We start from the raw sequence: 24,744 nt of genomic DNA, 5'->3' as shown, positions 1-24,744 counted from the left end.
TTCTGCCTTTACTAAGTGCCAAAGGTCTGGATAGCTCAAGGAGGTCACAGTTTATTTACTAATCAGAAATGTAAATTCAAATCTCTTCACTGGTGTATCATCAAAGAGGGCTTTCTCCTCAGTGCATTGTGTCAGGGGTCTCAAAATAGGGCCCATTGCCTAAAAAATGGGGAAGCCTGGAAAGGACAGGGTTCTACCATCAGGAGCCGGGGGCAGGCAGTGCTGCACCTGGCTCCTCATACCAGCTTTCTAGGAAATAAGCCCACCAATGATTTCAGAACAACAGCAGCAGTGGCCATGTTCCCACCTATGGGCATGGCTGGGAATTGGAAATGAGAGGATGTGGGGATGAAGATGGGGTAGAGGAGACAGGATGGAGAGGTTGGGTGCTCACCTCGTCCAGACCATTCTCACGTGCTGCCTGGGCTCCCTCTCAGCTTCTCTGCAATGGTGGGCTCTGCATTTCAGGCCTCTCTGAAGGAGGTGCCAACTGCACAACCACTTCTACCCTTCTTTAAAAAACTAAAATGACAGACTTTTTTTCCTGGGAGTTTGGGCAAAAAACGTGGATGCAAATCTTACATGGGAGTGCATTATGGTACTTCAGTGGCATTAAATATTTTCATGTTGCTGGGCAAACATTGCTGCCATCTATCTGCAAAACTTTTTCAAATCTTCCCAAACTGAAACCATACCCTTTAAACAATAACTCTTCCATTCTACATAGGTTTTAATAGTAGCAGTTTTAAAACAAGTTTTTTTCTGTCATTTTTCATCAGTGATACCAACTTGTACAGCGTTTGTGCCTGTCACTCTTGGAATAATATTACTGATTATGAATAATTTCTCAGAACATATGAATTTAGAAAGTTGGAAGGTAACTTGCAGCAAACTTTTCCTCATGTTCTTTTCAAACAAAGATGCTAATCAGTATCATTTACTCTGCTTTGACAGAATTCATTGGGGGACTTTGTGGTATATGTAGTTCTCCTGGGGTGTTTTTCTGGAGCCAGAGTGTGAGATTTGAATTGCAGTAGAAATCAAGTACAGAATTAAGGTCAAAAGAGGCAGAGCATTAAATAGGTTATTAAAATTCACCTTGAAGTTAAGAGATGAGAGAGTTAGAAATGGGGGAGAAAACCAACCCAAGTGTGAAATGAACAAGATGACAGTAGATAACCAATAGGTCTAGAAAAGTGACTTTTGCATACTTTTGTAGCCATTAATGATGAAAAAAACATTTTCTTTTGCAACAACTACAAGCCCATTTAACAAATAAGAGTTAGATGAAAGGGTATTTACTATTTCTGTGTGCTGTTCACTCTTTTTTGCTGTGCTTCATTTTTTTGAAACTTTGATCTCAATGCATTGAATTAGTTTTAACAACTCAAGAATGGGTTACAATCTGTAGTTTGAAAAACACTGATCTTGAGGATCCTTTAGCAGAATGTAATGAGATTCAAAAGGGAAGATCTTTATACACAGCTGTGAAGTTAATTGTAAGTAGCAAAAACTGAAACAATGCCAATACCATTTCTGCTTATCTTCCTTGAAGAGTTTCTTTCATTGGAATGAAATTCTTTGAGGTTAAATGACTGGCAAGTGACAGAGAATTTAGTGTGAAATATTTGATGAGGAACTTGAGTGTATTTGTTTACTATGGGAACATAGATTCCAAAGAAAATTGTCAGGAAAGTAATGACCAATAGAAAATGGGGCTGGGATGAGGAATACCTTTAGTCAAATAGAAATGAGGGTAGAATAGAGGAGAAATATAGAGTAACTTACATTTTTTTTACCTTGACCAAGATGACAAATGTAAAGTAAGTAAAACTGATACCAAAGTGTGAATGGAATCCTGGGAGAAAGTGATTAATTTCCCTTAAAAATATGTTTAAAAAGAGACAACCAGGAGTAATAAAAAAAAGACCTAGATACAGTGTATAATTTTAAGAATTTTGCCAACTAGTTGTACTCTAGCTAGCCGCTAACTACCTATACTCTTCAGGCATGTCAGAATTTTTTCTTTTCTGCAACACATTGGAAAAATAAGAGTTGTCGTGGGCCACACATTAAATACAAAACCACTAAGGACAGCTGATGAACATTAAAAAAGGTCCATGCATACTTTTTGTGATACCAAACACCACAGATAAGCAAAGCAGTCATCAAATAATCTGCATGCAGGCCACAGGTTGTACATTACTGTTAGATGATGTCATTGAGCTGAGACTATGACTGGGTTAAAAAATTAATGATTCTACATACTGCATCCACCTTATTGATAGTGGAATATGAATATGTGTGTTGTTCTCTAAATGGTTGTTAGAATCAGAGACCAAGCCATTTTAATTATGAAGAAAATGGTTTTTTATCTCAAAATATTATTATTCATTTCTTTATTAAATGTTCCTTAGTCACACTTGCTTTGTTATTTTTAGTTGCATGAACATGCAGCCTATTTGGTGGACAGTTTGTGGGAGAGCTCTCAAGAACTATTGAAAGATTGGGAATGTATGACAGAGTTGCTACTAGAAGAACCTGTTCAAGGAGAAGAAGGTATAGTATTTTGACAAGTTGATTCACATATTGTTGTGTTTCTATCTTCTTTCTTTCTTTTGTTTTTTGAGACAGAGTCCCAGTTTGTCACCTTCAGTAGAATGCTATGGCCTCATAGCTCACAGCAGCCTCAAATTCTTGGGCTCAAGAATTTGGTTTTTGCCTCAGCCTCATGAGTACCTGGGACTACATGTGCCTGTGACAATGTCTGGCTATTTTTAGAGATGGGGTCTTGCTCTGGCTCAGGCTGGTCTCAAACTCCTGAGCTCAAGCAATCTATTCGCCTCTGCCTCCCAAAGTGCTAGGATTATAGGCATGAGCTACCACACCTGGCCATATTGTCATGTTTCCATTGATGATTATACCATCCTGTATAGATCACTTCTTAGAAATGAATATGCAGTCATGCTGTGTGACTTTTTGCCAAGAGAACAATTTGTTCTCTGTAACAAGGATATCTCAATAGTTGAGAACCTCTTTCCATATCAGTACTGCTACTGTGCTGCATAAATTTTTTAAAATCCACATAGGTGTAATGTAGTGTTCTTTATGCTAATTTTGAGATAAAAAATACTGATGTACTGATGAAAGAAATGCATCCAGAATTTTTTTGCCATGTTTTTAAGCTTGGAAAAACCTTTGACACATAATGATTTAGTTAAACCACAGCCATCCCTTCTTCAATGATATTTTCTTTGAAATTAAAATCAGGAGATCATAAATTAGGTTATCTATCCCAGAATTAGAGGGAAATATGCATCTCAAATATGCATCTTTTACCATGTATATAATGACATGTACAGCAAAATGAGTATGTATACTTAATAAAGAGGTTGTATTGTAAAAGATTATATGAATGTTAGCCCCTTACAATTAGAAATACTTCTTTCTTTATATGTCTAGGTTTTCAGCTTAGCCCACGGTAATAAGTTAACAAACTGGTAATTCACTTAAGCCATATAACAGTACTGGAAGGTGGGTGATACCTTGATGTAATTAAAGCTCATAATAGATTGAATGTGGACTTCAGAATCAGAAGTAAAATACAGATTCAAATTTTTAACTGTCCCTTGTGACCTGAGTCCTCAAAATTTCTGATCTTTAGTTTCCTTTTGTCTATAACATAGATTATTTTCCCTACATAGCTTATATATAGTTGTGAAAATTAAATAAGAGAATGTACTATTGATTGTTTGTTATGCTTCCCCTCCTCTCCTGTGTGATTCTACCTTTTGAAATACTATAAGAGAGCCATCCTCTGCAGTTATTTATCCAGGTAACCAGGATAGTGAGCAAAGCATCACCCAGGTTCTTTCTGAGCAGTGATGCTGATTGATACTGTTTATTCTAACTTGACAGAATTTAATGAGAGAAACAACAGCATGCATTATACCCAGGTAATTTCTATAAACTGGCTCAAAAATGCCTCTTTTGGGAGACTTTCACATTAATCTTTGCAAGGAATGGTAGTCACCAGGGATAGGGTGATAGTAGCGTTAGGGGGAAAACCTGGAGAGATTTATCAATTATATCATAAGTAGGAGCAACAGCCTTCGGTGACGTATTGGGTGAGGGCAGGAGATGAGAAAGTAGATGTGTTGTTGTAACTTCCAGGTTTCTGGCATAAACTAAAGAGTAGTGGTTCTCCAACCTAAAAATATACTACCTGGAACTTTTAGAAAGATTGTGACTTGGACACTCTTCTAGTGATTATAACTTATTTGGTTTGAACGGGGTAGTTTTTTAAAACTCCGGGGTAATTCTAATATGTAGAATTCTAATATGACTGCTACATATTAGAATTATTGGTTTTAAAAAAAAGAATTATTGGTTTAAGAGGCTGTACAACTCATTGAAATATGGGAAAGGATCAAGGTTTTGGGAAAATATAATAAATTCTATTTAGATACCCTGAGCTATATATTATCTGTGAGATGTATAACTTGTGATTTCAGATAGATAGTTGGATATATAGGCTGAAGAGTGGTCTTAGATGACAATGATCTTTGTATAGTTTTTTGATAATTTTTAAATTGATATATCTTATATATTATTGGGGTACTTGTGATATTTTGACACATGTATACAATGTATAATTATCAAATTGGGGTAATTAGGATATCCAACACCTCACCTATTTATCTTTTTCTTTCTATTGGGGCCATGATAATTTTTTTCTTCTAGCTATTTTTTAATATATAATAAATTATTATATGGCAAAAATAATTATAAAAAATGCCTGTTTTAAACTTAACTCAAAACATTGGCTTCATTATTTATCTGTAATACAAATCTTTCTCAAACTTTTCCCAGACCATCTTTTAAGGTAGAGCTTATTACTGTATTTTGCTCTATCTTAATTATAGTTTGGGTCCCCTTCACTTTGTGACGACAAGAATAAACATACATTCTGCATTTTCTTCTCTTTTACTTATCCATGTTCCTGCTAAGTTTATTGATGCCATACATTTCAATTTCTAATTAATCTTAATATTTTCCCCAATAACATTAATTCCTTTTCCAGCTACACTGCTGCCCAATTAACATTTGAGTAAAAGATCCCAGCATAGTATTCATCCATTTTCCTTATCTTGCTCATGGCCATAAAATTAACAAATTATCATAGTGGACAAGAACTTCTCATTTCTGATTCCAAGCTATTTGTTCTGTATGTCACCTCATGCTTTCTAAGGTTATTTCCAAAGAGAAGACAGGCAATATAAATTAAGGAAAGAAGAGCCAAAATGAGCTTTTATATTGTTCAAACTTTTTACTATCATGTAGTAAGATGTGTAAATCAGTAAATAGTAATAAGTCTTTTAATCCTGAAAGTGGTCTAGATGAATTTATCTAGTTAATTACCGTATATACTAATAGGCATTTAAGTGTGGTTTAAATTCACTTGACATTAACTAGTCAAGAAGTTGGTTTGGTTTGGTTTGGCTTAAGTTTGTTTGGTCTGGTTTTAACTAGAAAAGTGACTTAAAAGATGAGAACTTGTTTTTTAAAGTAAACCACACTTTTAATGAACCATGATTAGATCTGGGTAGGGCAAGGCCCGTGAAATTAGGCACACATGCAGAACTGTGTTTACATAATGACAACTTTTTTTCATACACTTAAGTACATACTTTGCCACATACAAGCTCTGGCATGGAGTGGCAAACAAGTTAATTTTCTATGCTGGTACTGTGCTGTAGTTTATGATAACAAAATGCTACCAGTAACTTATTTTCAGACTAATTAAAAATTAAGTTACTTTTTGGATAGAGTGCAGTAGACTCCCAATTGAGAAAAGTCTAGATTGCAGTTAGAGATATACAAGTAAAATTTGGGAAAGTCAGGAGGTAGAGCAAGATGGTGGCTGAGTAACAGCTTCCCTGCAACTGGGCATGGTTAGTCTGGGAAGATAAGAATCCAGGCATCTCTGGCTGATGGGATCTGCCTATAATCATCCCTTTGAGGATACAGGGAGTCAGCATGGGACTTCTGGACCCCAAGAAGAGGACAAAAACAGTGGAAAACTGGCAAGTGGTTGCGTGTGTTCGATTGACTTAATTCCACCGGCAGCCGTAAGTACAAGCAGTACTTGCAGTAAGACTGCAAACCGGAAAGGCCTTACCTGGAAACTGTTTTGGTGTTTTTGGACTTGGCACTCAGTTGAACTGCCTTGGGGAGACCTCGAGCAGGACTGCGGAGAACTTTGGGCATTATCTAGGATCCCAGACTGAGCCGCTGAGCCAGACAGAGCTAATAGTGTTCGGCTGTGGGCCGCAGGGAGCCATTGTGAGAAAACTGCCCCAGCAAGCTCCGCCCACAGGGTCGCAGAGCAAGGATCAGGCGGGAGCTAGTAACCTAGTGACAGAGCAGCCTTACAGCCTTAACCCTCAGGGGCAGAGTGAGACCAGTTTTGGCACACTGGAGGCTCGGGCTGTTGCCCTGGGTAGAGTGCCGTGGCGTCACAGCTCATAGCAACCTCAAATTCCTGGGCTTGGCGCCGCCAGACCTCCATAAGTGCTGCGCTGCGACCCCCGACCTGCGCCTCGCGCCCTCTGGGCCTCCACATGCCCTGACCAGGAACTGCGGGAGCCACACAACCCTGCGTCCTCCCTCCTGTACCTTCCCTGCCTTCAAACCGGCCTGCTCATCTGGCCAGGAACTCGGATAGCCACATGCCCTCTGGAGCCCTCCCTGCCTCTGTGCAGAGCCCTTCTCCTGGCCAGAGACTGCAGGAACCTTGGGCTCCCTGTGCCAATGTCACTGGGTGCCAGGCACTCCCAGAATCATGTGCACCACCTCCCACCCTGTTGCTGGATTTGGGTGTGTCACACTGCAGAGCTGCTTCCACAACCAGAACTCCCTGGCTGGGGCAGCCCCAGAGGAACTACACAGAGTCACTACCTACAAAGATGCAGCAACAATACAGTGATCGCGCTGGGGTCTAATCTTGGAGAGATACCTCCCCAACTCTGAGGATGGCCTGAGGCAAAGGTGAAAAATAATCATGAGGCGAAATCAACAGTAAAACTCTGGCAATAGGAATAATCAGAGTAGATCAATTACCCCAAGGATCAATGGGGCAGACACAGCACAAGATCCCATGCACAAATAGCTGAGATGTCAGAAATCGAATTCAGAATCTGCATAGCAAATAAGATCAAATTAGAATTCTAAGCAGTAACCCAAAAGATATCTCAAGAATTCAACGAATTCAAAGGCCAAATGACCAAAGATTTTGACACATTGAGACAAGAAGTTGCAGCCCTCAAAGATCTGAGAAACACAGTAGAATCCCTCAGTAACAGAATGGAGCATGCAAAAGAAAGGATTTCTGACATTGAAGACAAAACTTTCTAACGCTCCCAAACTCTCAAAGAGGAAGAGAAATGGAGGGCAAAAACTGATCACTCTCTCAGAGAGCTCTCAGATAATTTGAAGAAAACCAATATTCATCTTATAGGGATCTCTAAAAGTGACGAAGTGGCTTCACAAGGCACAGAGTCTATTCTCCATGAGATTATGAAGGAGAACTTTCCAGACATGCCAAGAGATTCTGAAATTCAGATAGCAGACAGTTTCAGAACTCCAGCACGACTCAACCCAAATAAGACATCCCCCATACACATCATAATCAATTTCACTAAAGTTAATATGAAAGAGAAAATTCTGAAAGCAGCCAGAAGAAAGAAAACCATTCCTACAAGGGCAAGAATATTAGAATAACTGCTGATCTCTCTGCTGAAACCTTTCAAGCTAGAAGAGGATGGTCATCGACTTTTAATCTCCTAAAACAAAATAACTTTCCACCCAGGATCCTGTACCCAGCTAAACTGAGTTTCATTTACAATGGAGAAATTAAATACTTCAATGACATTCACATGTTGAAGAAATTTGCCATAACTAAACCAGCTCTCCATGATATTCTCAGACCTATCCTATATAAAGACCAGTGTAATCCTCCACCACAAAAGTAAACCCACCCAGAAAATTTTGATCAAATTCCAGCTTCCACAGTCGCAAAGGATTAAAAATGTCCACTGGACTCTCGAAAGGCTTATCAATATTCTCAATTAATGTGAATAGTTTAAATTGTCCTCTAAAGAGGCACAGGTTGGCTGACTGGATACAAAAACTCAAGCCAGATATCTGCTGCATACAAGAATCACATCTTACATTAAAAGACAAATATAGACTCAAGGTGAAGGGATGGTCATCTATACTCCAGGCAAATGGAAAGCAGAAAAAAGCAGGCGTTGCAGTCCTATTCACAGACGCAATAGGCTTTAAACCAACTGAAATAAGGAAGGATAAGGATGGACACTTATATTTGTTAAAGGTAATACTCAATATAATGAGATCTCAATTATTAATATTTATGCACCCAACCACAATGCACCTCAATTTATAAGAGAAACTCTTAACAGACATGAGCAACTCAATTTCCTCCAGTTCCATAGTAGTTGGAGATTTTAACACCCCTTTAGCAGTGCTGGATAGATCCTCCAAAAAGAAGCTAAGCAAAGAAATTTTAGATTTAAACTTAACCATTCAACATCTGGAATTAACAGACATCTACGGAACGTTTCATCCCACATTCTTCTCATCAGCCCACAGAACATACTCCAAAATCGACCACATTCTAGGCCACAAATCTAACCTCAGCAAATTTAAAAAATTAGAAATTATTCCTTGCATCTTCTCAGACCATCATGGAATAAAAGTTGAACTCAATAACAGGAACCTTGCATACCCATACAAAAACATGGAAGCTAAAGAACCTTATGCTGAAGGATAGATGGGTTATAAACAAGATTAAGAAGGAAATCACCAAATTTTTGGAACAAAACAACAATCAAGACACGAATTACCAGAACCTCTGGGATACTGCAAAGGCAATTCTAAGAGGGAAATTTATAGCACTGCAAGCCTTCCTCAAGAAAACAGAAAGAGAGGAAGTTAATAACTTAATGGGACATCTCAAGCAACTGGAGAAGGAAGAACACTCCAACCCCAAACCCAGCAGAAGAAAAGAAATAACCAAAATCAGAGCAGAATTAAATGAAATTGAAAACAAAAGAATTATACAACAGATCAGTAAATCCAAAAGTTGGTTTTTTGAAAAGATCAATAAAATAGATAAACCTTTGGCCAACCTAACCAAGAAAAAGAGTAAAATCTCTATAATTTCATCAATCAGAAACGGTAACAATGAAATAACAACAGACCCCTCAGAAATTCAAAAAATCCTTAACGAATACTACAAGAAACTCTACTCTCACAAATATGAAAATCTGAAAGAAATCGACCAATACCTGGAAGCACGCCACCTACTAAGACTTAGCCAGGGGGCTGCGCCTGTGGCTCAGTGAGTAGGGCGCCAGCCCCATATGCCGAGGGTGGCGGGTTCAAACCCAGCCCCGGCCAAACTGCAACCAAAAAATAGCCGGGCGTTGTGGCGGGCGCCTGTAGTCCCAGCTGCTCGGGAGGCTGAGGCAAGAGAATCGCGTAAGCCCAAGAGTTAAGAGGTTGCTGTGAGCCGTGTGACGCCACGGCACTCTACCCTCGGGCGGTACAGTGAGACTCTGTCTCTACAAAAAAAAAAAAAAAAGACTTAGCCAGAACGAAGTGGAAATGTTGAACAGGCCTATATCAAGTTCTGAAATAGCATCAACTATACAAAATCTCCCTAAAAAGAAAAGCCCAGGACCAGATGGCTTTACGTCAGAATTCTACCAAACCTTTAAAGAAGAACTAGTACCTATATTACTAAACCTATTACAAAATTTGGGAAAGTCAGATACATCGCGAAAGACGACCAACATCAATTTAAAGCACAGTATTTTTAAGATTGTCTTGCAGCGTTTTCATGAGGCTGTTTTCTGTATGCATATATTCCATAGTAAAATTAAATTGCTGGATACGTTTTTAGTGTAATGTTAGAGTCTGGATTCTTGTTAACAGCTCTGCCACCAGGTAACAAGTAGACCATAACCAAATTCTTTAACCTCTCTGAGTCTCAGCTTCTTCAACTATAAAATGAGAACCTTTGTGAAGTGTCCAACCTTTTGGCTTTTCTACACCACATTGTAAAAAGTTGTCTTGGGCCACACATAAAATACACAAACACTAAGAAAAGCTGATAAACAAAAAAAAGTCCATGCATAATTTTTATGATATCTACCACCACAAATATGCAAAAAAGTCCTCACATAATCCATATGCAGCCCCTAGTCTACAATTTGGACAACGCTGTCTTATCTTTGGTCATGTTTAGTGCTAAAATTCTGTGATCCCAGTGATGGATGAAATAAATGTAAGAAATGGAATTTTTCAAAGCAGGAATCATTGACTCATTTATAATTTTTAAAATATGTATTAACTACTTTATATGACTCAAATATGCTAAGTGCTACAGGGTATGGTATTAAGCTAGGTCAGCTCACTTAACTCTCTGATGCTTATATTCTTGGGAATACAGACCAAAATGTATTAAATAGCCAATAATTTCAAGAGTTAGTGTTTTTGATGGATAATAACAAAGAATCTATCTTTAGATGGAATCCTGATAGAAAACTTTACCAAGAAGCCACCTGTGAGCCAAGAAGCTAAAGGATACTAGACTTGGGAAGTGTTTCTTAGATAGAACCAACAACAATTACATGGTATTTGAAACATGAGTAATATGTTCTAGGTGTTACAATAGCTAGAGAAGAATGTGTCAGAGATGTGATAGATGCAGAAATCGGTTGATACAGAACATTTTGGTTCATAAGTGAATTTCTTTAGTTCATTCCAAGCATACTGGGGGTGCCATTAAAGATTTTTAAACAAGGAAGTAATGTAATCCAAAGCATATTTGAAAAAAAAAAAAATGCCTCCTACAGATAGGGTTGGAATAGGCAGAAGACCAAGTATATAATTGTTGCAGTGATCTTCATGGGAAATGATAGTAAAAAGGAAAATATATAAAGGAAGAAGATGTCTTATAAAAAAAAGAAGGAGCTCATGGCTGAGTTAAAGATTGTGGATAGGAGACAAAACCAGAAAGAGCAAGAGAGTTCTCAAGCTAGCTAAAGAAAAAAAAAAGAGGTAATTACACCTTTAAGTAAGCTCAGTAAAGAGAATATTTAAGAGAGCTTTGGCTACTAATACCATGTACTGCAGGGAGAAGGACTGCATGAAGATTTTGTGAGGATTTGCATCATTGGTTATTTTAAAGTGTTTATTTTCAGTGATAGTGAAAGAGAAAAGCCATCGTTTAGGGGATAGGAATAAAATTAATAGTGAAGAAATGAAGATGATGTACAGGAAGGTTTTCTAAGAGTTAGAAAGTTATGTACTTATCTGATAATTTATATTACAAGCAGTCGACTATTTCTTTCAGTCAGTATGACGGGCTCTTGTCTGTGCATTAAGGCTTGCGTTACTTTAAGTGTTATTATGTGATTTTGCTGTCATATCCAAAAGAAATTTCATCTAAGTTTCAACTACTTTTGAATTCACCCTGTCTCTTAATTCGAGGAAAGTTTCTAAATTGATGGTTTCAAATAATAAATTAACAAAATTGATTAGGTATTCAGCACTATTATATATTTTACAGTATAGTGGGAGAATGTTTGTATTCTTTTTTTCCTGTTTTCTTTTCTTCATGACCTTTTGTGAATTCAGAAGAATGTTTCTGTTCTTTTTTTTTTTTTTAATTGGTTTTAGTGATGATTCTAGAATAGGGCTGACCTCAGAACCAGAACAGGTTTTAAAAACTCCTGTTTCTATTCTTTAAGTAAGTTGTTTTCTCTCTCCTCACTTTTCCATGGGACTAGATTTTCCTCCTGAATAAAAGAAAATGCATTTAGTTCATGGACAATCTTGTAGTTCCTTTATAGACAGCCAAATATGAAAATAGTGTGAATTTCTAGAATCATAAAAATAGAAATTTTTTTTGTTAATGAATGGGAAAAAATTGTATTTTTTTATGTTTTGCTTACTTCAGCATATTTTTTTTGTGTTACTAGGCATCGTATCATAAAGGTATAGATGGAAAAATTAAAGTGTTTTCATGTGTTTTATCTAAGATAGTGTGAAGTTTGTTTTCTAAGACAATTAAAATGTTAATACAGAAAATGATTGGATCAAGATATATATACATATTCCTTAGGGATAATTTTAGTAAAGATTAAAGAACAACATGTCATTTTGTCTTTGCCTTTTTATTGCTTTTTCATCAATTTATTTTATAATTTTAAAATACTCAATGTAAACTTTTTAATTTTCATAGATTAACTATATGTTTTCTTTAATTTTTTCCTAGTTCTGTCTCTTTAATCCCTACATCTACTGGTCTTCAACATAAGTATATGGAGGGAGAGAGGAAGGTAGAACTAAACTATTCAAATTATCCTTAAACTCTGTATTTAAAAATACATAAGAGGCCAGGCATGGTGGCTCACATCTGTAATCCCAGCACTCTGGGAGACTGAGGTGGGTAGACTGCCTGAGCTCATGAGTTCGAGACCATCCTGAGCAAAAGTGAGACCCCATCTCTAAAAAATAGCAGGGCGTTGTGGTGGGTGCCTATAATCCCAGCTACTTTGGAGGCTGAGGCAAGAAAATAGCTTAATCCCAAGAGTTTGAGGTTGCTGTGAGCTGTGATGCCACAGCATTCTACTGTGGGCGACAAAATGAGACTCTCAAAAGAGAGACCATATCCCTAAAAAAAAAAAAAAATAGCCAGGCATTGTGGCAGAGCCTGTAGTCCCACCTACTTGGGAAGCTGAGACAGGAGGATTGCTTGAGCCCACGAGTTCTAGATTGCTGTGAGTAAAGGCACCACAGTACTCTACTGAGGGTGACCAAGTGAGACTCTTGTGCCCAGTAAATAACTAAACAAACACACAGGAATAAATTCAACAGAAAAGTACAGAAGAAAACTATATTTTGTTAAATGACCTAAAACAAGCTTTTAAAAGTGAAAAGCTATGTTATGTTCCTAGCTGAAATATTATAAAAATGTTAGTTCTTCTCAAAAGTAGTAGGTCATTTTCTTAGAATACCAGTCATAATTCCAATGGATTTGAGAGAGTTCTGGTAGGTGGGTTGGGAAAATAACCTAAGTAAAGTGATTTTACAGTGTATGAACTCTTGACAATTAAGTACACAAACTTATCTTCAACAAAGTGCTACATACCTCTTTGCAGAATATCACTATTGTCAACTTTGAAGTATTCCACTTGGGAAGCTATGCACTAAAGCCAGCATCTAGTCCCCCCTTCAAAGCAATTTTGGAACTCTTTTTCTGGAATGGCTATCAGCACTGTTGTCATACTACCCTCAATGTCCTGAATGTCATCAAAACATCTTCTTTTCAGTATTTCCTTTATCTTCAGGTAAAGAAAAAAGTTACTGGAGGCCAAATCAGCTGGATCAGGATGGTGTAATAGTACACTTATTTGTTTACTGTCTTAAAACTCTCACAGACAATACCATGTGAGCTGGTGCATTGTCATAATGCAAGAGCCATGAGTTGTTGACCAAGATTTTCAGTCAAGATTTTCCTAACTGGAAGAAAAGAAGAGACCTCATCTGTCCTTTAAAAAAAAAGAAAACTAGAAAAATTAGTCAGGCAATGTAGTCCCAGCTACTAAGGAGGCCAAGGTGGGAGGATCACTTGAACCCAAGAGTTTGAGGTTGCTGTGAGCCTGGCTGATCCCATAGACTCTAAGCCTGGGAAGTGGGACTCTGTCACAAAATTAAAAAAAAAAAAAGGATTTTCCTGTTTCTCTATGGATGTTTACTTGGTCGGCTGTGCTTGTCACAGCCTACAATTTTGATGAGCAATTTTACGATTTTTTGCAGTGTTTTCATGAGTTTTCATTATTGGTTGCCCTGACCTCTTTTCATCACTGACAATTTCTCTCCCTTCAGAAGAACATTTAGTCCATTTGTGCACTGCTTTTTTCTCATGGCATTATCCCTATAAACTTGTACTAACATGTCCCTGATTTTACTTCCACTCTTGCCAAGTTGAACAAGAAATTTACAAGCATTTGTTTGTTGCTCTAATTCAGATTTCAACATTCTTGCAGACAGTACACAAAAACATTAACAACAGTAATGAATGCCACATGTCAATGGGAATACAACTGTGAGGCATTGATACCAGGGTTATGAAACCTTACTGATCTGTTTGTACAGTGCTGCCAACATAGCAAATGGTGGCAAGTTTGGGAACTTAAATTGTCAGACCTCATATATAAAATTTTAAGCTTATGTTGAAAGGGCAATGTAGCATAGTATTTAAGAGTACTGACTCAGACTACCTGAGGTTCATATATTGGCTCTATCTACTACTAGTTGAGTGTGTCTTTCTGTGGCTCATTTTCACCATCTGTAAAGTAAGGATATTTGTTCCTATCTCTTGGGATTATTTTATAGATAAAACAGGTCATTACATATAGACCTCTTATAATAGTGCCTTATACTTAGAAAATGTTTTAATAAATTATTTGCTGTTAACAGTATAAAAATTAGAAAAGGCCTAGATAAGGGAAACTTGTTTAAATATTTATATTAGTTGAATTACGTTATATATTAAGTTATAACAAATTACATTAAATATCTATTTTAATCCAAACAGGCATTGCCATAAAAATAAATAAATGAGTGAAACTAAAGAATCCAGAACTGGATCTAAGTATATATTTATCTGAGAGCCTAAACAATGTTTTTAAAATGACATCTAAATTCAGCAGGATATCTGGTTTGATATTGATGGAGGTATAACCGGCTATTTGGTGGGAATAAACAGTTCCACCTACTGTCAGCAGAGATAAATGCCAAACAGGTTAAAAATATAAAAATGAGACAGAGAAAAAGCAAAAGGAGGAAAGAGCAAACGAGTAATCGAAAGCAGAAGAGTGCAAGAGAGAAAAAGAAATTAGAAGAAAATGAGGAATATATTTCTGTAATGTCTGGGACAGAGATATCTTTGAAGGCAATGAGAAACTTAGAAGTCATAAAACAAAAGGAGACAGATGTTACTATGTAAGAGATTACAAAATACACTATAAATGACATTGAGAGAAAACATTGCATCATTCAAAGGACAAAGGGACACTACCCCTAACATACAAGAGCTCTCATAAGTAGATTAGAAAATTGAATAACAGTAGAAAAACAGGCAAAGAATTACATGGAAAAAGTCTTAGAAATAAAATGTGTTTCACTTCACCAATTGGCATATAGAAAGGTGCAAAATTACAGTGAAATACCATTTTTTAACCATAAACTGGAAAACACTGAAGGGGTTGTAATATCTAATACTGGCAGAGATATGAGAGTACACATTTTTTTTTTTAAGAGACAGAGTCTCACTTTGTCACCCTTGGTAGAGTGCCATGGTGTCACAGCTCACAGCAGCTTCCAGCTCTTGGGCTTAGGATTCTCTTGCCTCAGCCCCCCAAGTAGCTGGGACTACAGGCAACTGCCATAACGTCCAGCTATTTTGTGTTGCAGTTTGGCTGGGGCTGGGTTTGAACCCACCACCCTTGGTATATGGGGCCAGCACTCTACTCACTGAGCCACAGGCGCGGTTCCGAGAGTATAAATTTTAATAACTAGTCTTACGATTTGTCAGTATCAAGGTTTGCCTTTTCACCCATTATTTTCTCTCTTGGAAATTTTTTCTATAGAAATGAATATTACCAGTTACTATAAATATATGTGTGTGTGTATGATTTTTTCGAAAATTTGGAACTAACTAAAATGGCCATAAGTAGGAGACAGTTGACTAAATTATGATACCTAAGTTATGTAGTAATTTATTTAATTATTCACATGTGCATGTATTATCTTGAAAGATACTAAAAATATATTGAAGTTAAATATGTGTATATGGTTTGGTTTTTGTTAAAACAGAAAAACTCTAGTAGATGAGCTTTGAAATGATATAGGAGATACAGTAAAATTTTAGCATTGCATTAACTCAGAAGAATGGCATTGTAAGAGACTGGAGTTTATTCTCTTTTTTTTTTTCAACATTGTATACTTTTCTCTTGTTTGACTTATGATAAACACATATTCTGAAGAAAAAGATAAATACCAAAGTATAGAGTTTAACCTCAGTCTTTATCAGTAATAGAATATGTTTGCATTTTTTATAATATGTTCATTTTTAGTACATGGTTATTGTAAAACTGTCTACTCATGCTCATGTATTTTGTTTCACTTTAGCGATGTCTGACCGTCAAGAGAGTGCTCTTATAGAGCTAATGGTTTGTACAATTCGTCAAGCTGCTGAGGCACACCCTCCAGTGGGAAGGGGTACCGGCAAGAGAGTAAGTTACAGAGTGAGAAATATACAAAAAGGCTTTGAATGTAATTATTTTTAATATTTGGATATTTTACTGGTATTTTCATTCCTAAAAACATGTTTTTTCTTTTTGTTTGAATTTTTTTTTTTTGCAGTTTTTAGCCTGGGCTGGGTTTGAACCCTCTACCTCCGGCATATGGGGCCAGCACCCTACTCCTTTGAGCCACAGGCGCCGCCTGTGTTTTTAAAATAAATGATGTATACTATGGTGCTTCATCTTTAAAATAAATGATGCATACTATGGTGCTTCATCTTTATATCCTATATACTATACTCAGGATTCAGAACTAGATTCTTCTCTTCATGCTCCTGTAGTACCTATACTAATCTACGGTACTTATATAGTATTTTAAGAATATTTATATTCGTATTTATTAAAAGTATATGAAAATTTTTGGAGGCAAATTTCCTAATTTGCAAGCTCTTCTGTTTAGCAGCTATATATTCTTCAGATAGGTGAATTTATTTTTCTGTATCTCATCGCTTCTTTGTAACATGGGACTAATAATATACAGGATGTTCCAGTGGTCACTATACGTAGGAAAAATTAGCAAGCTTATATTATATATTGTACCATAGAATCTCTACAAGTTGACCACCCAGGTGACTATAACAAACTGGTTAACAAATGGAGGTGGTCAGCATAAGGAATTAGGTTTACTATGCTGATGTATACATGTGGTACATGTCTGCTTTATGAAAATTAGGTCACCTTAAGGAAGTAGTCAACTCTGGAGGTTCTATTGTATTTTATATTTTTAATTTTTATTAAATTAAAATAATATTTATATATTAACATATACAGAAATATTTTTTTAAATTTTGTGATGAAAGCTCGGCGCCCATAGCACAGTAGTTAGGATGCAGGCCACATACTCCTGGGCTGGTGAGTTTGAACCTGGCCTGGGCCTGCTAAACAACAATGACAACTACAACAAAAAATAGCTGGGCATTGTACTGGGCGCCTGTAGTCCCAGCTACTCAGGAGATTGAGGCAAGACAATCGCTTAAGCCCAAGAGTTTGAGGTTGCTGTGAGCTATGATAACACAGCACTCTACCAAGGGCAACATAGTGAGACTTTGTCTCAAAAAAAAAAAAAGTTTGTAATGAATATATTGTAAATAAAGATACGTTCAGCATACATTCCTGTTTTCCCTATGTATGTATGTACAGTGACCTTTGGAACACCCTGTAGATATTATTTGTATTAAAGAATGAGTTAAGATAATCATAGATGGACAGACTACTGGTTTCTTGGGTATGAAAAATTTGGCAGGGCCGCGCCTGTGGCTCAGTGAGCAGGGCGCCGGCCCCATATACCAAGGGTGGTGGGTTCAAACCCAGCCCCGGCCAAACTGCAACCAAAAAAAAAAATAGCCGGGCGTTGTGGCGGGTGCCTGTAGTCCCAGCTACTCTGGAGGCTGAGGCAGGAGAATCGCCTAAGCCCAGGAGTTGGAGGTTGCTGTGAGCTGTTTGACGCCACGGCACTCTACTGAGGGCAATAAAGTGAAACTCTGTCTCTACAAAAAAAAAAAAAAATTAGGCAAATTCTTCCTAAAAAAATTAGGCAAATTCTTCCTGCAATAAAATAATTGTAAAGCTGGAAAATATTGTCAGAAACATCCACATTAGGGCTCTGGAAATTCACCAAAGTTAAAAAACAAATTGAGATTCTTTCCTGAAAAATGGTTAAAGCTTAAGGTAAAAGGAGTCTGCATCCTTCTTCCCTGGGTTTACAGCTACATAAATTCTTTCCCATAGGCTTTAAACTCATATGTCCAACTTCCTGTTAGACATCTCCAGCATATCTTTTAGGGATCTCAAAAATTATCATCATTAAAATTGAACTATTGCTAACTGCATTTGTTCCCGTTTCTTATCTTGGTGACATCTGCCACAATCCATCTAATAAATAGATGATTGTTTAGAAATTTAGTAGTAATCATAAACAGCCTCTATCTTGATTACTCCCTACATTCTATCCATTCTACTACTTTAATTCATCCTACACGTGTAGGATGCTAACACTTTCTTTCCAGGCCATCATTCTAGATTATTCCTATGGCCTTTGTTAAAATGTAAGAAGATACAGAGTAAATACTCAGAAAATGAACATTAAAGTCAGACAGTCCTAGGTTTGGCTCTTTACTCTGTCACTTAGAATCTATGAGTGCTCTGAATACCAGTTTCCCTATCTGTGGATCAGAAATTTGGGAATGGCTTAGCTGTTGTTTTGGCTTAGAATCTTTCATAGTCAAGATGTTCGCCAGGGTTTTAGCTTCTGAAAGCTTAACTAGAAATGCAGAATTCACTTTCACAATGGTTCATTCATGTGGCTGGCAAGTGAGTACTGACTGTTAGTAGATTTTGGAGCTTTACCACATTGACCTCTCCATAGGACTGAGTGTTCTCAGTACATGGCTGCTCATCTCCCCCAAAGGGAATGAGAGAGAGTAAGCCAGACCCTGAGAAGTCTTTTATAACCTAAGCGCAGAAATCACACAATATTATTTTTCCAATATCCTTCTGGTTACACGAGTCAGCCTTATTCTACAAGGTTATGAGTACCAGGAAGTGGGGATGATGGTGTCCGGATTCCATAGTGTGCTAGCATGGAAATTGGCCATTTCTCCAGTGAGCGATGGTTCCATTTAATATTTTCTAAGTAGGTAAAACACTTACATAGTTAAAAGTCAAAACCATGTAAAAAAAAATGCATTCAGAGAAATCTTTCTTACATACTTCCCTTTACACTTCATTCCTACCATAACCATTTTTATTTGTTTCTGGTTTATTCTTCCAGTGTTCATTTTGCAGATATAAGTAAAGGCATGAATATATAAGTATTTGCAGTTCCCATTCCACCTACACCTCCCCTTTCAATCTTTTGCCCAAGATATCTGCTTCTAATGAAGGCCTTGAGAGGCTTCCACTCATGGCAGATGAAAGGGTGCCAGCATGTGCAGATCACATGGCAAGAGAAGAGAAAGGTGCCAGGCTCTTTTCAACAACAAGTTCTCATAGAAACTAAGAGTAAGAACATTACTAAGCCATTCATGAGGGGCCTCCCTGACCCACACACCTCCCATCAGGTCCCTCCTCTAACATTAAGAATCACATTTCAGCATGAAACTTAGTGGGGCCAAACAAACCATATCCAAAACATAGGCATGTACATCATATAGTGCTCTGTATCATTGTATCCTGGCAGTCACTCCATATCTTTATTTGGGAATCTTCATTTTCTTCTGGCTGTGTAGGAGCCATTAGGTGGATTATACTACTGAAAGTCACCTATTCAATCTGTTGCCAGTATTTTGCTACTAGAAATAATGTGTAGTAGGCTGGACACCATGGCTCACAGATGTAATCCTAACACTTTGGGAGGCCAAGACAGGTGGATTGCTTGAGCTCAGGTGTTCACAACCAGGACTAAATAAAAGCAAGACCCCATCTTCACTAAAAATAGAAAAACTAGCCAGGTGTTGTGGTAGGTGTCTATACTCCCTGCTGCTCAGGAGGCTGAGGCAAGAGGATCACTTGAGCCCAAGAGTTTGAGGCTGCTATGAGCTATGACGCTATGTCATTCTACCCATGGTGTGATAAGAGTGAGACTGTGTCTCAAAAAAAAAAAAAAACAATAATAATAGTAATATATAGTGAATAATCTTGTACATATATCATTTCATACTTATACCAGGGGTGTTGGTGGGATTTCTAGGTCAAAGGAAAAGCATGTACACAATTTGGTTAGATATTGGCAAACTCCTTCTTCATAGGTGTTGTGCTAGTGTTTGCTATCCTCTAAGAGGTATTCTGAGGACTAAATGAGTTCATGTATGTGGAGGGCCTGACAGACTGATCATTTAATCAAAAACAGCTATTTCCCTAAAATCATTTTCTTTAGACCATTCATAATTAGATGAATTTCAAGACTTCTCAACATCCTCAATACATTCTTAGACATATATTCTACTTTATATTTAGTTCCTTTGAATTGCTTTATGTAGAACTAAATAGTAATTCATAAATTATTCCAAAAAATGATTATTTTTCATATTTAAGAGATTGAACAACAATCAGAAGGTACTGTTACTTCTTGCACTTATTCTTAAAACATTGGAACTCACTTTTATTTGTTAATTTTTTTGAGACAGAGTCTCACTATATCATTCTCAGTAGAGTACCGTGGCATTACTGGTCATAGCAACCTCAAACTCTGGAGCTTAAGAGATTCTCTTGGCTCAGCCTCCCAAGTAGCTGGGACTACAGGCGCCTGCCACAGCGTCCAGCTATTTTTTGGTTGCAGTTGTCATTGTTGTTTAGCTGGCCCGGATTGGGCTCAAACCCGCCAGCCTCATTGTATGTGGCCGGTGCCCTTACTCACTGAGCTATGGGTGCCACCCAGAACTCAACGTTTATAAAGCAGCGATTTATATTGGAATATTTCTGTTCTATAAATCTATTCAAGGTTGCAAGGATAAATCTCTTGAAGATAATAAAAAGATGCAGAATTCTTAAGGGAAATGATTATCTTAAATTGGACTTAAATTTTTTTTTTTTTTTTTTTTTTAGAGACAGAGTCTTAACTTTCGCCCTCAGTAGAGTGCTATGGCGTCACAGCTCACAGCAACCTCCACCTCTTGGGCTCGGCCGATTCTCTTACCTCAGCCTCCCAAGTAGCCGGGACTACAGGTGCCTGCCACAATGCCCAGCTTTTTTTTGTTGTTGTTGCATTTTGGCCGGGGCCGGGTTTTAACCCACCACCCTCAGTATATGGGGCCAGCACCCTACTCACTGAGCCAGAGGCGCCACCCTGGACTTAAATTTTAACATTTTAATTTTAGAACCTATGGTTTAACAATTTGGATACAGGCTTAAGTGAAAAGCATTATTAGGTCTAATTTGTTTTATGAACTCAGTCTATACATTTCTGCCCGTGTATGAGTTTAGTTAGAAGGAAATTCAATCTAGACATATTTTTAGTATATGCTTTTAAAATAAGTGAAAATTTATTTGCTTCCAATGGTATTTAAAAAGCATTACTTACAAAGTTTATGTGGAAAATTTAAAAAGTTTGCTGTGAGCAGTGGGTTACACCAATAATCCCAGAACTTTGACAGGCCAAGGCAAGAGGATCACTTGATCTGTAGTTCAAGACCAGTCTAAGCAAAAGCAAGACCGCATCTCTACTAAAAATAGAAAAAGTTAGTGAGGTGCCAAAGCAGTTGTTTGTATTCTCACCTACTTGGGACGGTGAGGCAGAAGGATGGCTAGAACCCAGAAGTTTGAGGTTGCTGAGAGCTGTGATGCCACTAGATGCTACCTGGGGTGAGCAACAGAGTGAGTCTCTATAAACAAATAAATGAATCAATGTCTTTAACATTGGAAAGATCACTATTAGCACATTGAGATTAAAACCCTAAAAAATTATGATTGATTCCAATTGTTTATAATAATAATTATGGTTTTATAGAAATGTTTATATTTTCATTTAATCTAAACATCAAGAAATTTGCCTAAATTTTAGCTATTTCATGAAGTGGTAATGCATGTTATATAAAAATTTGTGTAAGCCTAGATGTATTTATTTCATTAGTTAGTTCAAACTACTCCTAAAATTTTCTATTATCTGCTTCATGATTCTGTGTTATATTTTAAATTTATGAATTAGCACCACACTTATTCTTTTCCTAATTTATTTCTAGGTGCTAACTGCCAAAGAAAGGAAAACTCAAATTGATGATAGAAACAAATTGACTGAACATTTTATTATCACACTTCCTATGTTATTGTCAAAGGTACAGTTTCATTTATAGTTTAGTTAAAATATATTACTGAATTTAATTTCACTGTACTGTTAAACCACTTATTGCTTTTTTTTCTTTGCTGCTTCCTTTAGTATTCTGCAGATGCAGAGAAGGTAGCAAACTTGCTACAAATCCCACAGTATTTTGATTTAGAAATCTACAGCACAGGTAGAATGGAAAAGGTAAGATGCTACGAAATTTAAATTCTGCTATTATAATAGTTTTATTAACTGGATCATTTTATTTTCATATACTTGTATGTTCTTTGACAAATACTAATTTGTATTTTTCATCATTAATCTAAATATTACAGTTTTCTTTTTTTCTTCCTCAGCATTTGGACGCTTTGTTAAAACAGATTAAGTTTGTTGTGGAGAAACATGTAGAATCAGATGTTCTAGAAGCCTGCAGTAAAACCTATAGCATCTTATGCAGTGAAGAATATACCATCCAGAACAGAGTTGACATAGCTCGAAGCCAGCTGATTGATGAGTTTGTAGATCGATTCAATCATTCTGTGGAAGACCTATTGCAAGAGGTCTGTTCTAAAGTTAATGTGTACTTTTGGCTAATAATGATTTTGATTAATAATTATTCAAGAAAGCTGAGTGGTGTGTAAATCATTTTCATTTTAAATAAAACCTAGTAAAATTCCTAGCCATTTCCAAACTTAGGAGCCTCATTGCAACAGTTTATTCTATAAAGATTAACTTTGATTTTACTTTATTCTTAAAATATTTTTCATAAAAGCTAAATTTTTTTCTTTAAAAAAAAATATATTGGCCAAGTGTGATGGCTCATGCCTATAAGCCTAGCACTCTGGGATTGAACTTCTGCTTAAGCTCAGGAGTTCAAGAGCTGAGCAAGAGTAAGACCCTATCTCTGCTAAATATAGAAGCTGTAGTCCCAGCTACTCAAGAGGCTGAGGCAAGAGGATCGCTTGAGCCCAAGAGTTATAGGTTGCTTTGATGAGCTATGACTCCATGGCACTCTACTCAGGGCAACAAAGTGAGACAGTCTCAAAAAAAAAAAAAAAAAAAGAAAGAAAGAAAAGAAAAGAGGCTCGGAGCCCATAGCACAGTGGTTACAGCACCAGCCACGTACACCAAAGCTTCTGGCGGGTTGGAGCCCAGCCCGGGCCAGCTAAACAACAGTGACAACTGCAGCAAAAAATAAATAGCCAGGCATTATGGTGGGCATCTGTAGTCCCAGCTACTTGGGAGGCTGAGGCAAGAGAATCACTTAAGCCCAGGAGTTTGAGGTTGCTGTGAGCTGTGATGCCATGGCACTCTACCCAGGGTGGCAGCTTGAGACTCTGTCTCAAAAAAAAAAGGGAAAGAAAGAAAGGAAAATATTTTTAAGGTGTGATATTTCTGAACTCACAATTTCCTATTCCTGAGACCTAATTTACACATTAATACTACTGAATTATTAGTATGTGCTGATGAATAGAGCATGCAAATTAAGTGTGCCCAAGATAGCAGCAAGCATCCTCAATTGGTAATTTTTCTAATTATTTCTGTGATCTCTTCCTCTTGCCTACTCTTTCCAGTCATATGAGACAATCTGGAAGCATAGTTCTCTGTGCTCTGAGAGCCAGCCCCTCAGGTTTTCTTTTAAATCTGTGTAACTGATTTTTATTATTAACTCTTCATTTTTTCAGCCATTTATGGTTTTTCATTATGATTTTCAGGCTACAATTGACAGTAAAATATTAGAAATAATTGATAGTCTTTCAAATGTATACCCTTTCGCTCAGCAATTTTAATTTCAAGGAATTTATCCAACTGTATTAATCTGAAAAGTATACAATGTCATATTAATCATTGACATTTAACATTATTTAAAATGCAAAAATTGATTATCTCTTAGTGTTGGGATTGTGGGTATTTTGGGTTTTTTTTTATTTTATCAGTAATGGATATATACTGTTCATATAATTTAAAAGAATTTTTCTGTAGGCAGCAGAAATATAAAGTCAATTTGAGATGAGTAAAGTTGTGGTAATGAGGGTTTTTTTTTTTTTTTTAATTTATAGGGAGAAGAAGCTGATGATGATGATATTTACAATGTTCTTTCTACATTAAAGCGGTTAACTTCTTTTCACAAGTATGTCATTTTATTTAAAGTAGATGTAGTGAGCTGGGTACAGTGGCATACGTACAATTTCAGTTACTGCGGAGACTGAGGCAGGAGGCTTTCTTGAGCCTTCTAGCTCAAGGCCACAGTCTATGGCAGCACCTATGAAAAGCCACTCTACTCTAGCCGGGACAATATAGCAAGATCCTACTATCTCAAAAATAAGAGGATAGAGTAGATTTAGTGAATAGCACACACTAGCATACAGTACAGAATGATTAATATTTGTAATGTTTGACATTCCTATAACAATGGGAAATTGTAGAGAGATACTGAGTTATTTTTTACTTTATTTACATTTTCTATAGATCAATGGTTCACGACTTTCCTGATGCCGCGACCCTTTTTTTTTTTTTTTAAGAGACAGA

General features: G+C 36.9%; 1 protein-coding gene across 3 annotated transcripts in view; it reads left to right on the top strand.

Annotated features, from left to right (window-relative positions):
* The window catches only part of STAG1 (stromal antigen 1), a 411,299-nt gene that overhangs the window by 314,206 nt on the left and 72,349 nt on the right, over nucleotides 1-24,744 (top strand). For all 3 annotated transcript variants that reach the window (XM_053598524.1, XM_053598525.1, XM_053598526.1), the window contains 6 exons: nucleotides 2,442-2,559; nucleotides 16,288-16,391; nucleotides 22,136-22,228; nucleotides 22,330-22,419; nucleotides 22,572-22,775; nucleotides 24,276-24,346. In XM_053598524.1, the coding sequence (XP_053454499.1) occupies nucleotides 2,442-2,559; nucleotides 16,288-16,391; nucleotides 22,136-22,228; nucleotides 22,330-22,419; nucleotides 22,572-22,775; nucleotides 24,276-24,346 (680 nt within the window). The remainder of the gene's footprint in view (nucleotides 1-2,441; nucleotides 2,560-16,287; nucleotides 16,392-22,135; nucleotides 22,229-22,329; nucleotides 22,420-22,571; nucleotides 22,776-24,275; nucleotides 24,347-24,744) is intronic.

Source organism: Nycticebus coucang, chromosome 8, assembly GCF_027406575.1.
Source record: "Nycticebus coucang isolate mNycCou1 chromosome 8, mNycCou1.pri, whole genome shotgun sequence".
In the NCBI taxonomy this organism is placed as follows: domain Eukaryota; kingdom Metazoa; phylum Chordata; class Mammalia; order Primates; family Lorisidae; genus Nycticebus; species Nycticebus coucang.
The sequence above is the reverse complement of the archived record's forward strand: the minus strand, read 5'-3'. Positions and strand labels throughout refer to the sequence as shown.